The sequence below is a fragment of the Cynocephalus volans genome, chromosome 7, assembly GCF_027409185.1.
Source record: "Cynocephalus volans isolate mCynVol1 chromosome 7, mCynVol1.pri, whole genome shotgun sequence".
NCBI classification, from domain to species: domain Eukaryota; kingdom Metazoa; phylum Chordata; class Mammalia; order Dermoptera; family Cynocephalidae; genus Cynocephalus; species Cynocephalus volans.
The window spans coordinates 157,134,015-157,147,394 of record NC_084466.1 but is presented as its reverse complement, the minus strand read 5'-3'; the positions used below and the strand labels follow the sequence as shown (position 1 = coordinate 157,147,394).

General features: G+C 44.7%; 1 protein-coding gene across 1 annotated transcript in view; it reads left to right on the top strand.

Annotated features, from left to right (window-relative positions):
• MKI67 (marker of proliferation Ki-67) overlaps window positions 1-11,817 on the top strand; it is a 28,326-nt gene extending 16,509 nt beyond the window's left edge. Inside the window, exons 10-13 of the mRNA XM_063101622.1 lie at window positions 1,180-1,335; window positions 2,158-7,541; window positions 8,407-8,859; window positions 11,736-11,817. Coding sequence (XP_062957692.1) covers window positions 1,180-1,335; window positions 2,158-7,541; window positions 8,407-8,859; window positions 11,736-11,801 — 6,059 coding nt within the window. The 3' untranslated portion in view covers window positions 11,802-11,817. The remainder of the gene's footprint in view (window positions 1-1,179; window positions 1,336-2,157; window positions 7,542-8,406; window positions 8,860-11,735) is intronic.
• Window positions 11,818-13,380: the final 1,563 nt, after the last annotated feature.

Genomic DNA, 13,380 nt, shown 5'->3' with positions numbered 1-13,380 from the left:
TTAAATAGTCAGCACCTGGGACAGTGGACCATCCCAAGCATTTCTTCTTTGAAGACATTTTCCTAGAGAGTCAGACAATTCTCACTGCTTGGCATGAGTAACTTTCATTACAAAACTCCCAAATCTGCTGAAGTCTAAAGCTGGGTATTTTATTTTGTTTTGTTTTGTTTTGTTTTATATTTTATTTATGTTATTTTACGTTATTTTATTTTATATTTTTGTGACCTGTAAGGGGATCGCAACCCTTGGCTCGGTGTCGTCCGCACCACGCTCAGCCAGTGAGCGACCCCGCCATCCCTATATAGGATCCAAACCCGCGGCCTCAGCGCTGTCAGCGCCGCACACTCCCGTATGAGCCATGGGGCCGGCCCTTTTTTTGTTTTTTTGTTTGTTTGTTTGTTTGTTTGTTTTGAATGCTGGGTATTTTAAGTAGGGCCTGAAAGGCTATAGAAGGAGGAGATTTAAGTGGATGGACTGGTTTGGACAGGAGCCCACAGAACAGGCTCCCTAGCACATTGCACAGACGCCTGCCAGACTGAGCTTTTCCATCCGTTGATGCCAGAATGAGAAAAGCAAGAAGAACTTGTGATTATACGTACTCTTCAGAAAGCTCAATTTTCCATATAAACTACTGTGCTGTTCCTTTTTTTCTGAGATTATGTCAGTACTCCTTTTTTGGTGTTAAAAAAGAATGATATGAGAGTAAAAAAAATATTAGTTGATGGCACTAAAAACGGGCAGCCTCTGTCGTTTTCTAAATGTGGGGATATGTTATTTGTACATAAAGTCTAGAACAGAGGAATCTGAAACTTTTAGAAAATAGCGTGAGGTTATTGAGTTTCTGGACACCTGAGGGGAGTCCCTGAGGAGAAGACACCCATGACCAACTTCTGTCCTGTCCTCCGGCGAGTGTTCATGTTTGGGGACTATTTCGGAAGACCATAGGGGTCAACTAACTACACTTGACTTCCTTTCCAAGGAAACCAAAGAACATAATACGTCTTCTCTTTACTCACTTTGTAAAAAACGAGTACAGTGTTGGTGGAGTCATCCATTCTGTGAGGCCCAGTGTACCAGGAATTCTAGGGAGGCATCTGTGGTTTATTTGCTATCTAGTCCTATGTGAGGACTGTGTTATTTACATGTAAGCAACGTGTTTCAAATATTTTCATTTGACAGGGATCACTGAAATGTTCAAGACTCCAGAGAAGGAAACATCACAGATGCTGAGCACAAGGCCCGTCACCCTTTCATATTCAGAGAATTTGCTTGGAGAAAAGTTTCCAGCAGCTGATTCAGGAGAAAACCCTCTGCTACCCACTTCGGGGAGTTTGGGTTGGTTTCCTTTTTTTCCTAGCACTGTGATGTTTTTGGATAGGGATTTACACACGATATATATATTTTTTGCCATCAATATTGTATTCTGTACAACAGATGTTACTGATAAAATACCATTTCCATCTTCTCTATCCTGTTGTTTAAAGGGGAGCAGTTGAAGTAACACTGGCATTCATTGACAAACACAGACTCAGTTATTAAGTTTAAATGACCCATGCACACTTTTATTACAAGTAAAGACGATGATATAGCAGACAAGTACAATAGTCTCTTACCATACTTATGTATAAATTACTCAAAGTCACAATTATTGCAAATTACAAAAGAAGAAGATAACAGTTTTTATGCTGTCCAGTTGTTGGTGCTAATCCTCTGGATGGCAGCAGGCCCCAGGGTGAGTGTGAGGTGGGAGAGGCGAATCTGTCTTCCTCTCTCCTTTGCTGCTGGTCACCATGTTCCCATCATAGAGGAAACAGCTTGCTACCCTGAAGATGCTTGCTGTAGTTAAAAAGGTCAACGTTTCCTGTGTAATGTGGACCCTAAGTACTGAAGCATATTAAGTATAAGCCATGTTATTTCATTGGTGGATCAAGGCAAGAAACAGCTGTTTGTTTCTAATGTTTGAAGGGGGAAAAAATCTGTATTTGGGTCAGTGACACATGGCGTGGCAGCTTTTAACTGCATGACTAGCCTCATTTCCTTAGCTAGTTATGAAGCTGAATTATTGGTTTTTATAGTATATTTCATGAGGATAAGACACTAACTTGGCATAGACAGTGAATGAAATATATTTATTGTATACGTTTTTATTTCTTACAGGAGAAAATGTGTTCTCCAAAATTCAGATTGCAGCAGAAGAGCTCTCTGATAAATGTTCTGCAAGTCCTACTTTAGGACAGCAGTGTATAAATAAAAGTGAAAATGCAGTGAAAACACCTAGGAACATATATAAAATGACAGATGTGGAGATGAAAACCCCAGATGCTGACAGAGAGCCTTTGAAGACAGTATCCAGTGCAAACAAGTTAAGAAGATCTATGGTGCTCAGAAAGACACAGGTGCCCCCTACAGAAAGTAGCAATGAAGAAACAAAAGCTGCCGCTGCTGAGACCATCACAGGCAGAAGTCCCAGGAAGATGCCAGTACAGGGAAAGAAAGCGGAGGGAGAGATGGAGGGAAGTGAGAGGCCTCTTGAAACTTATGAGGAAGATATCCAGTCAAAAGAAAATTCTGAAAAGAGGATGCCTGTCAGGAGATCAAGAGGAACTTGGGGACAGACGTGTGCACCAGCAGCAGACCTGGCAGTTCTCAAGAGGCTGCACGATGCAGAACCCATGAAAGACCTGTCAGAGAGCCAAGGGCTTCTCCAAACACCAGATCGCACCGAGGAACTGATGAATGAGGAGGACAAAACCTCTAAAATCCCCTGCAAACCTCCACAACCAGCACCAGTTGACACCCCCGCAAGCACAAAGAGACAGCTTAGGACACCCCTGGGGCAAGTGGATGTGACAGAAGAGCTCTCAGCAGTCAGGAAGCGCAAACATCGCTCAGGGGAAACCACACTCACACACACAGAACCCATAGGGGATGGTAAAGGCATCAAAGTGTTTGAGGAAACTCCAAAACAGAAACATAACCCCACAGAATATGCAACTGGAAGGAAGACATGGCCACGAACTCCTAAGGAAAAGACCCGACCCCTAGGAGGCCTGCTAGGCTTCAAAGAGCAATTCCAAACATCAGAATGCACCGAAGACCCCATGACCGATGACAAAGTTACTAAAGTACCCTCCAAATTTCCACAGTCAGAACCAGCAGACACCCTGATAGCCATGAAAACACAGCCCAAGATACCTCTGGGGAAAGAGGATGTAGAGGAAGAGCTCTCAGCGCTGACAAAGCTAACGCAGACATCAGGGAAGGTCACGTGCTCACCCAAAGCACCAGCCGGTGATAAAGGCTTCAAAGCTTTTAAGGGATCTGCAAAGCAGAACCTGGATCGAGCAGCAAATATAACTGCCAGCAGGAGACGTCATAGAGCACCTAAGCAAAAGACCCTTCCTCTAGAAGATCTGGCTGGCTTCAAAGAGCTCTTTCAAACACCTGGTCAAGATGAGCAATCAAAGCCTGGTGGCAAAACCAGTAAAACGCCCTGCAGGTCTCCACAATCAGAACCAGCAGGCACCCCAAGAAGCACAAAGAGATGGCTCAAGACAAATGTGGGGAAGGTGGATGTGAAAGAAGAGCTCTCAACACTGAGGAAGCTAATGCAAGCATCAAGGGAAACTCTGCACACACCCAGTGTGCCAGAAGGCGAGGATAAAGGCATCAGAGCATTAATGAGAAGTCCAAAGCAGAAACTTTATCCAGAAGAAAATTTAACTGAATGTACAAGACAGCTGAGAACACCTAAGGAGAAGGCCCTTCTCCTAGAAGACCTGGCTGGCTTCAAAGAGCTCTTTCAAACACCCAGTCAAGCTGGGCAACCAATGGCTGATGGCAAAACCAGTAAAACAACCTGCAAATCTCCACAACCAGAACCAGTCAAAACCCCAGCAAGCTCAAAGAGACGGCTCAAGACAAGCATGGTGAAAGTGGATGTAGAAGAAGAGCTCTTAGCCCTCAGGAAGCTAACGCAAGCATCAGGCAAAGCCATGCAAATGCCCAAAATATCAGTGGGTGATGAGAATGACATCAAAGCATTTATGGGAACTCCAAAGCAGAACCTAGACCTGGCAGAAAATTTAACAGGACATAAGAGACAGCCAAGAACACCGAAGGAAAAGGCCGTTCCCCTGGAAGACCTGGCTGGCTTCCAAGATCTATTTCAAGCACCTGAAGGCACCAGAGAGCCCGAGACTGATGATAAACCTAAAATACACTACAAATCTCCACAACCAGAACCAGTGAAAACCCCAGCAAGCTCAAAGAGATGGCTCAAGACAAGCATGGTGAAAGTGGACATAGAGGAAGAGCTCCCAGCACTGAGGAAGCTAACGCAAGCATCAGGGGTGATCGCATACTCACCCAAAGCACCAGCAGGTGATAAAGGCTTCACAGACTTGAAGGAATCTGCAAAGCAGACCCCGGACTCAGCAGCAAGTGCAACTGGCAGCAAGAAAAGGCCAAGAGCGCCTAAGGAAAAGGCCCCTCCCTTGGAAGACTTGACTGGCATCAAAGAGCTGTTTCAAACATCATGTCAAGGTGAGCAACCAGTGACTGATGAAAAACCCAGTAAAATACCCTGCAAATCTCCACAACCAGAACCAGTAGACACTCCAACAAACACAAAGAGACAGCTCAGGACAAGTCTCGGGAAAGTGGATGTAAAAGAAGAGCTCTCAGCACTGAGGAAGCTAACGTGGACATTAGAGGAAAGTATGCACACACCCAGTGTGCTAGCAGATGATAATAAAGGCATCAGAGTGTCTAAGGAATTGGCAAAGCAGAAACTGGACCCAGCGGAAAACGTAACTCCCAGCAAGAGACAGCCAAGAGCACCTAAAGAAAGGTCTCAACTGCTGGAGGACCTGGCTGGCTTCAGAGAGCTCTTCCAGACACCAGATCATACTGAGGAATCAATGTCTGATGGCAAAACCACTAAAATACCCTGCAAATTTTCACAACCAGAACCAGTCAAAACCCCAGCAAGCTCAAAGAGACGGCTCAAGACAAACATGGTGAAAATGGATGTAGAAGAAGAGCTCTTAGCCTTCAGGAAGCTAACGCAAGCATCAGGCAAAGCCATGCAAACGCCCAAAATATCAGTGGGTGAGGAGAATGACATCAAAGCATTTATGGGAACTCCAAAGGAGAACTTGGATCTGGCAGAAAATTTAACTAGACATAAAAGACAACCAAGAACACCGAAGGAAAAGGCCGTTCCCCTGGAAGACCTGGCTGGTTTCCAAGATCTATTTCAAGCACCTGAAGGCACCAGAGAGCCCGAGACTGATGATAAACCTAAAATATGCTCCAAATCTCAACCAGAACCAGTGAAAACCCCAGCAAGCTCAAAGAGATGGCTCAAGACAAGCATGGTGAAAGTGGACATAGAGGAAGAGCTCCCAGCACTGAGGAAGCTAACGCAAGCATCAGGGGTGATCGCACACTCACCCAAAGCACCAGCAGGTGATAAAGGCTTCACAGACTTGAAGGAATCTGCAAAGCAGACCCTGGACTCAGCAGCAAGTGTAACTGGCAGCAAGAAAAGGCCAAGAGCGCCTAAGGAAAAGGCCCCTCCCCTGGAAGACTTGACTGGCCTCAAAGAGCTCTTTCAAACACCAGGTCAAGGTGAGCAACCAGTGACTGATGAAAAACCCAGTAAAATACCCTGCAAATCTCCACAACCAGAACCAGTAAACACTCCAACAAGCACAAAGAAACAGCTCAGGACAAGTCTTGGGAAAGTGGATGTAAAAGAAGAGCTCTCAGCACTGAGGAAGCTAACGCGGACATTAGAGGAAAGTATGCACACACCCAGTGTGCTAGCAGATGATAATAAAGGCATCAGAGTGTCTAAGGAATTGGCAAAGCAGAAACTGGACCCAGCGGAAAATGTAACTCCCAGCAAGAGACAGCCAAGAGCACCTAAAGAAAAGTCTCAACCGCTGGAGGACCTGGCTGGCTTCAGAGAGCTCTTCCAGACACCAGGTCATACTGAGGAATCAATGTCTGATGGCAAAACCACTAAAATACCCTGCAAATTTTCACAACCAGAACCAGTCAAAACCCCAGCAAGCTCAAAGAGACGGCTCAAGACAAACATGGTGAAAGTGGACGTAGAAGAAGAGCTCTTAGACTTCAGGAAGCTAACACAAGCATCAGGCAAAGCCATGCAAACGCCCAAAATATCAGTGGGTGAGGAGAATGACATCAAAGCATTTATGGGAACTCCAAAGGAGAACTTGGACCTGGCAGAAAATTTAACTAGACATAAAAGACAACCAAGAACACCGAAGGAAAAGGCCGTTCCCCTGGAAGACCCGGCTGGTTTCCAAGATCTATTTCAAGCACCTGAAGGCACCAGAGAGCCCGAGACTGATGATAAACCTAAAATATGCTCCAAATCTCAACCAGAACCAGTGAAAACCCCAGCAAGCTCAAAGAGATGGCTCAAGACAAGCATGGTGAAAGTGGACATAGAGGAAGAGCTCCCAGCACTGAGGAAGCTAACGCAAGCATCAGGGGTGATCGCACACTCACCCAAAGCACCAGCAGGTGATAAAGGCTTCACAGACTTGAAGGAATCTGCAAAGCACACCCCGGACTCAGCAGCAAGTGTAACTGGCAGCAAGAAAAGGCCAAGAGCGCCTAAGGAAAAGGCCCCTCCCCTGGAAGACTTGACTGGCCTCAAAGAGCTCTTTCAAACACCAGATCAAGGTGAGCAACCAGTGACTGATGAAAAACCCAGTAAAATACCCTGCAAATATCCACAACCAGAAATAGTCAAAACCTCAGCAAGCACAAAGAGGCGGCTCAAGACAAGTGTGGGGAAAGTAGACATGAAAGAAGAGTTCTCAGCACTAAAGAAACTCAGACAAACTTCAGGAGAGACTAAGCACTCACTGAAGGCACGAGCAGGCGATGAAAACATTATCAGAATGCCTAAAGAATCTGCCAAGCAGAAACGGGACCCAGCAGCAAATGTGACTGCCAGCAAGAGACAGCCAAGAGCACCTAAAGAAAAGGCTCAACCCCTGAAAGGCCTGGCTGGCTGCAGAGAGCTCTTTCAGACACCAGGGCACACTGAGGAACTGAGAAATGAAGCTGAGAGTCTTAAGAGCACTCCACAGCAAACTCCTGGCAGGTGGAAACCTCTCAAGGTATTGAGAAGAGTTATCAGGGCCCCTAAAGTAAAACCTGTGGAAGACTTGGTGGGCCCCAGAGACCCTGTACAATCACAAAGGAAAAGCAACACTCCCCAGTCCCCTAAGAGGAAATGCGGAAAAGATACAGGTGTCAGAGGGACCAAGAGGCAGCGCTGTGTGACCACTCCACTGGAAATTGCAGAGAAGCCAGTCAAGAAGAAACAGAGGACTTCTCCCGGGGAGAGGTGCCAATCCCCTGAACCCTTGGTGATAATGAAGAAAAGTCTCAGGAAGTTTGCAAAAAGGATTGAGCCTGTCGAAGATCTGAGCAGCAACATGAAAACTGAAAAAAAGGAGCCCAAAGTAGGAGACTCAGTCACTCCAAATAAGGTGATAGAAAGTGTTGCATAATCACTAAATATTATCTGGGATGGATGTTATCGATTTCGTATAATAATTTGTGTATTACCTGAATTTGTAAGTGGGTATTCTTTCCCAAAGGAGGTTAATTTAACACAGTGAATAACTGCAGGCTATGGTAAAGAATCCTCTTGGGGTTTATAGAGGTAATAGATGAATTTGGGAAAAAAACTATTCAAAATGTTTACTACAAACTGTAAGAATAGTCTTCGGGCATGAATGAGTTATGTTCATCTTCAAATGTTTGAAAAATTGATCAGAGAGAAGGTGAGTAGTTCGGTCCTATGTTGTTCACGACACTGCCACCAAGACCAGGACTGGGTACAAATAGTATTCCTGTCAGTATCTTAACAATTAGAGCAATGTCAGTAGGGAGTGTGTATCCCTGAGAAGACCAAAATCGTCGTGACTGTTGGATAGAGAGGCCGCTACTGCATCCAGAGAAATGCGACAAAATTTGAGAAATGGAGATTTGCTGTTCTGCTTTGGCAGTGATTGTTAAAGGATTAGGAATTCGTTCCTTGTCTGTATAATGGTGCATTTTGCCATAATGAAACTGTAGTAATTAGATTTGACTTATATCACATTAGGCATTATTGAAATTTTCCCTGAATTCCTTATTTATAAGTTATCATTAGAGATGATCATTTCTCCATAAACAAAGTAGCAAAGCATTACCCTGAATATCTCTGTTAGCTTAGAAAATGTAAATCAATGTAAAATTTTCAAATGATTTCTCCTTTTGTTTTACCATTGTTTGTTGTCCTCACTGTTGAGTTTTGAGGTTTGTTTTATTCATGTTTGGAATTATGTGGATTTCTTCTCACTTCTTTAGGGAATGTCCCTGCGTCCCAGACGCCAAAATAAAACTGATGTAGAACAGCAGAGACCTGAGATTCTTGTATCCGAAGAAAAGATTAAAATAAAGATAAATGAAAAGAAGTCCATGAAGCGCTCCCAAGAGGTAGAGCCACGACCCCCAGATGAGGGAGCCAAGAAACCCACATCCACGAGCAAAGTCAGCGAGAGTAGAATGTGCTTGAGATCCTCCGGAAGGCAGGATAAGATCCCCCAGCCGAACACAGACACCGCAGAGAAGAAAATACAGGAGAAAAGTGTGGGAGTCCCCAGGAAGGACCAAAAAGAGAAAGGAGGAGCAGGGGATTCAGACGTCATATGTTTGAGATCAAGAAAGATTGCTGTACATCCCAGAGTGGACACTTCGAAGAGTGAATCTGAGCAGAGGGTGACAAGGCGTGTCAAGAGATGTGCAGAACACCCAAAGACGGTAAGTAACTTACTGGGTCTTTTTCTTTTCTTTAAACACGCAGGATATTTTGATGTATTTTTTCCTGGTGTTGCTAAGGCAAGCAAAAAACATGTAACAATGTGCTGCCAGCTTCTAGTTACCCCAACGGAGGAAGCTTTAATCTAAGCCATATATTTTATGTCTGTTCTGTGAATTCCACTTCAGATAGCAAATTTATATTATGAAGACTTTAATCAGAAAGAATTAGGAATTTATGTAGTTGCTACTTTCTCACTGCTTATGATGTACTTCATACTATGATTATAGATAGATACTTTCAGTTTCTCTACAGCTGAATTAAACTTGCTAAAACAAAAGGGTGGTCATATCTGGATTTCCAAGGAGTTCTTTGGAAAGTTAGAATAAACAAACGTTGGAGGTGTCCACAAAGCAAATAGTACTACGTAAGAGTTCCTGTTCAACAGAGAGTGCTTGTGTCCTTTAACTTCCCCCAACCAAAGAATATCTAAGCTGAAGAATTGTAAGTGATACTAAAATCATGTCATATTTAGTAACTCATGAATTTTCTATAATTTGAATAATCCATAATGCATGATTAAATTCAATTAGTATTCTTCTGAGGAATACTTGATTTAGCTAGTTTAAAATGAATTTTGTGAGTGGTATAAATTTGATTCTGAGCACATAAAATTTGGACCTAAAACCACCGTATTCTGAGTCTGGCAAATGAAATTAATGTAGCAACAGCCTCTTTCCATATAGACTTCTGCAAAGTCGTCTAGATTAGCGTTCTGTAGGACAGGCTAGGAAGCATGAACTGAGATTGCCAGGAAGACCCAACGACTCCCAGGAGCCTCCGACAGGGTAAAGTCTAGCAGTGAGCTGAGCAGCAGGACCGGTGTTGCTGGACGATGGGCAGGAAATCCTAGTGATAGAATGTTCCAGAGAGAGGGAGGTGAGGCTCAGAAACACACTGATGCCTAGGCAGATGTCATGAGTCAGAAATGGTACTAGGGCTGTCTGGAAGCAGAAGACATTTGACAGTGACAAGCCCAGATCCTAGAGACCAAAGCCTCACAAGGAACCCAAAAGCCCCATGTGGGTTAATAGGTTCACATCGTGTGTCTAGTCTTAAAACAAAATTCAGCCTCTAAACACTTAAGGGATTCATAATTTAGAAAATAATACTCCATTAGAATGAAATTGAATTAAAAATAAATACCAATATTCTTTTAACTTGGAAGATTCCTAAACTCACAACCACCAGGCCCAGGGTGAGTCACACCTGTCCCTGAGACTCTTCCTCGTCACCCCCAGCACCGGGAGCCTCCCCGACACACACTGACGTGTGTCCTTCTGTGCTGCACCCTGAGCCGGGGCCCATCCTTGGGCTTCATCTCTGACGCCTGTAGGCCCAGAAAATGCACATGTAAGATGCACATATTCTCCAGGAAGGAGTTTATAACTTTTCCAGCTTTCCTCAGTGGTCCCTCCCCGCTTAGCTGACAGAGTTAACCCCTGTGGCGTGAAAGCAGCGGGCAGCAGCGTGAAGAGACCAAGGTGGAGCTAAACAGCTCCTGGCGTTTGGGAGAAAGGAGATGCTGGCGCAACTGAGTGTCGCTTCACACCTGCCGTGGGGCGTTGGGTGGAGGGAGGGCCACCCTGCTGGGCCCGTCGGGGACCCTGCTGAGGCCAGTGCTGTGGCCACAGCTCCGACGTACATGTGGGAATGAACTGCCTTACACGTGGGTGTCTGGTTTGTACCCACTGGAGAGACAGAAGAAACTTGCTGAGTGTGCGCTGGGACAGCCGTGAAAACTCTGGCCTGAGTCTACATCCAGGATCTCACTTAATGTCCCCGCCACCCTTAGAGTCCTGGGGGGACAGCTGCAGCGCAGGGAAACTCCTGCCTGCACTCTGTGCTCAGCGAGGACAGAATGATGGGTTCAGCCCAGCTGATGTGTCCCCCTGTATTAGTCTGTCCATTTACCAGTTTACAGTCTGCTTCTGCCATCTGACAGGTACATGGTCTATAACTCGACCTTTCCCTGACGTTTTGGTTGTTCTGATCAACGTTTGTGCCGCACTCTAATATGGTGATGCCCTCAGATGGTATCGACTTATTTAAGACCATTTGCTTTCAAGCTAAACCTTGAACTTTTTGAATTCTTGTCTTTTTTTTTTTTTTTTAACTCTTCCCTTACTGATACTCAGTCATTACTCGATCAGTTTTGTTGGAGTGGCTGCTTGTAAAGTGTGCCTGACATCACTTTTAGTTTTTTCAGATTGTGGTTTGGTTGAAGACTGTCTTAAGTAAGAGTGCATACACCGAGGGCTTTGGGGCACCCATTCTGAAAAAGCAAATCATCTTCTGTTTCCTTTAGGTTTGACCTCCGTGTTCAGATGGAGGAAGCTCCATCTCCAGCTCCTCAGGGGAAGGCGTCCCCCGCTGAGCGGGCGCGTCTCGGGAGCTCGCAGCTCACACTCAGTTAGGGTTGATTGTCCTCTTTGTAGGGACAGTTTGGTTTAGGAGACCCGGAAGTATTAATTCTGATTGAATTCATTTTTCTTAGTTATATTTTTTAATTAGTGAAAACATATACATTGGTGAAGAATTTTTGGTCCTTTTGTATTATGTATTAACATAGAAATACATTAGAAACTTTTGTATAAAAAAGTAGTTTTTAAGTGTAACCTACTAAATAATAAAAAGTTTAAGAAAAAGCAACTTTAATGGGATATATCTTAAAACTCATTTCCAACCACAAAAATACTTTTCTAGAACTAAGGACCTGCATAATATCTGGTAAAGATTTGGGGTTTTGCAGAGTAGAGTTGATCACAAAAATTTTTCTTTTAACTTGCTGAAGAGTTATATTTTTCTTCCCAAACAGGATAAGGACGCTGCGTGCATCAAGAAAATAAGAACCAGAAGCCATCGGGACAGTAAAGACATTTAGCAAAGAGATTTAAAAGGGAAAAGTATAATAAAGTTAGTTTTGTAATATAAGTTTTAGTGTAATTTTTGCCATCAGTTTACAAGTTCTCTAAGTCGCGCTCTCAGTCTGCTTAAAAGAAGAAAGCTTAGAATTTTCTGGCTGTGACTGGTCTTCAAAAATACCACATGGAGGTCATGATAGGGATTGCAGGGTCTACTAGAGTGATAAAAATTTTAAAGTTTGGGGCTGTGGTTTGAGCAGTGTTGGGCCTTCAACTTTGCGGAATGAAGTCCTGAAGCTGACCACTTCCCACGGTCGCTGCAGCAGCCTTTACGGTAGCACAGGCCACGCTGTGCTGTGGCTGCTTCTGCGTCTGTCTGTGTCTCCATCAGAATGCAAAAGGCAGCAGCCTCTGTCCTTGTTGGGCTGCCAACACCAACCAGTACTCAGTAAACATAATGAATAGATTAATGAAACTTACAGGATACATCTTTACAAAGTGAGGGGCATTTGGTCCCCACACTAGGGCTATTTGGTCACTGCACTGGACAGTTCAATCCTAGTGTCCTTTCCCCTAAGAGAATAAAGTTCAGTCTTGGAGGATGACTTGTGAATACATTTTCAGGGTCAAAGGATTGCCATGTTTAGGGAACGATTGGTAGCTTGCATTTTTTAAAGAAAACTTCCCTAAACAAACCGTTCTCATCTGAGATGGCTTCCACCCACTAAGTCTGAGGGCCACCAGCCAGCATGCCACTTGATTCCAAACTATAGCACACCGTCTTAGCCTCCATCTTAGTCTGTGTTGTGCTGCTGTGACAGAAAACCTGAGACTGGCTAGTTTATAAAGAACAGATTTATTTCTTGCAATTCTGGAGGCTGAAAAGTCCAAAACTGAGGGGCCAGCATCTGGCAAGGGCCTTCATGCTGTGCCCTCCGTGGCAGAAAACAGAAGGGCAAGAGCATGCGAGGGAGAGAAGGGAAGGGGGTCCAACTCATCTTTTTATCAGGAACCCACTCCTGCTGTAATGGCGTTGATCAATCCATAAGGGCAGAGTGCCCGTGATCTAGTCACCTCTTCTAGGTCTCACCTCTAAATTGGGAATTAAGTTTCCAACATGAACTTTGGGGGACACATTCAAGTCTTCTGCTTTCATGTCATGTACTTTTTCTGAACTTTTGCTCTGGATCTGCTCCCACTCGTTCTTTTTCTGACTGCACCTGGCAGCCTGATATCACCTGGTACAGGAAGCACCGCGACCCTGTGAAAGTAATAGCCGTCTCTGACGAAGAATGAGGCTCCTTCACTCACAATTGCCGAGTCACTCATGAGCCGATGTCTCCTAAATCTCGTCTTAAGCCCAGTCTTCCTTCTCCGGTTTCAGACCCAGAGGTGTAACTTGCTCATCTCCATTTTTATTTTGCCCTTTGTTCCTTGCTCACCCCCCTTGCCAGGTGGAGGTGAGGACGGCAGGTAGACAGGGTGGTGTGTACTGCAAGGGTGGTGCCCTGTCCTTCCACTCTCGTGTCCCAGTGTGGAGCCAGGGACGTGTGATAAGTATTGCTGAGTGGATGCAGGAAGAGGAGTGTCTGGCTGAGC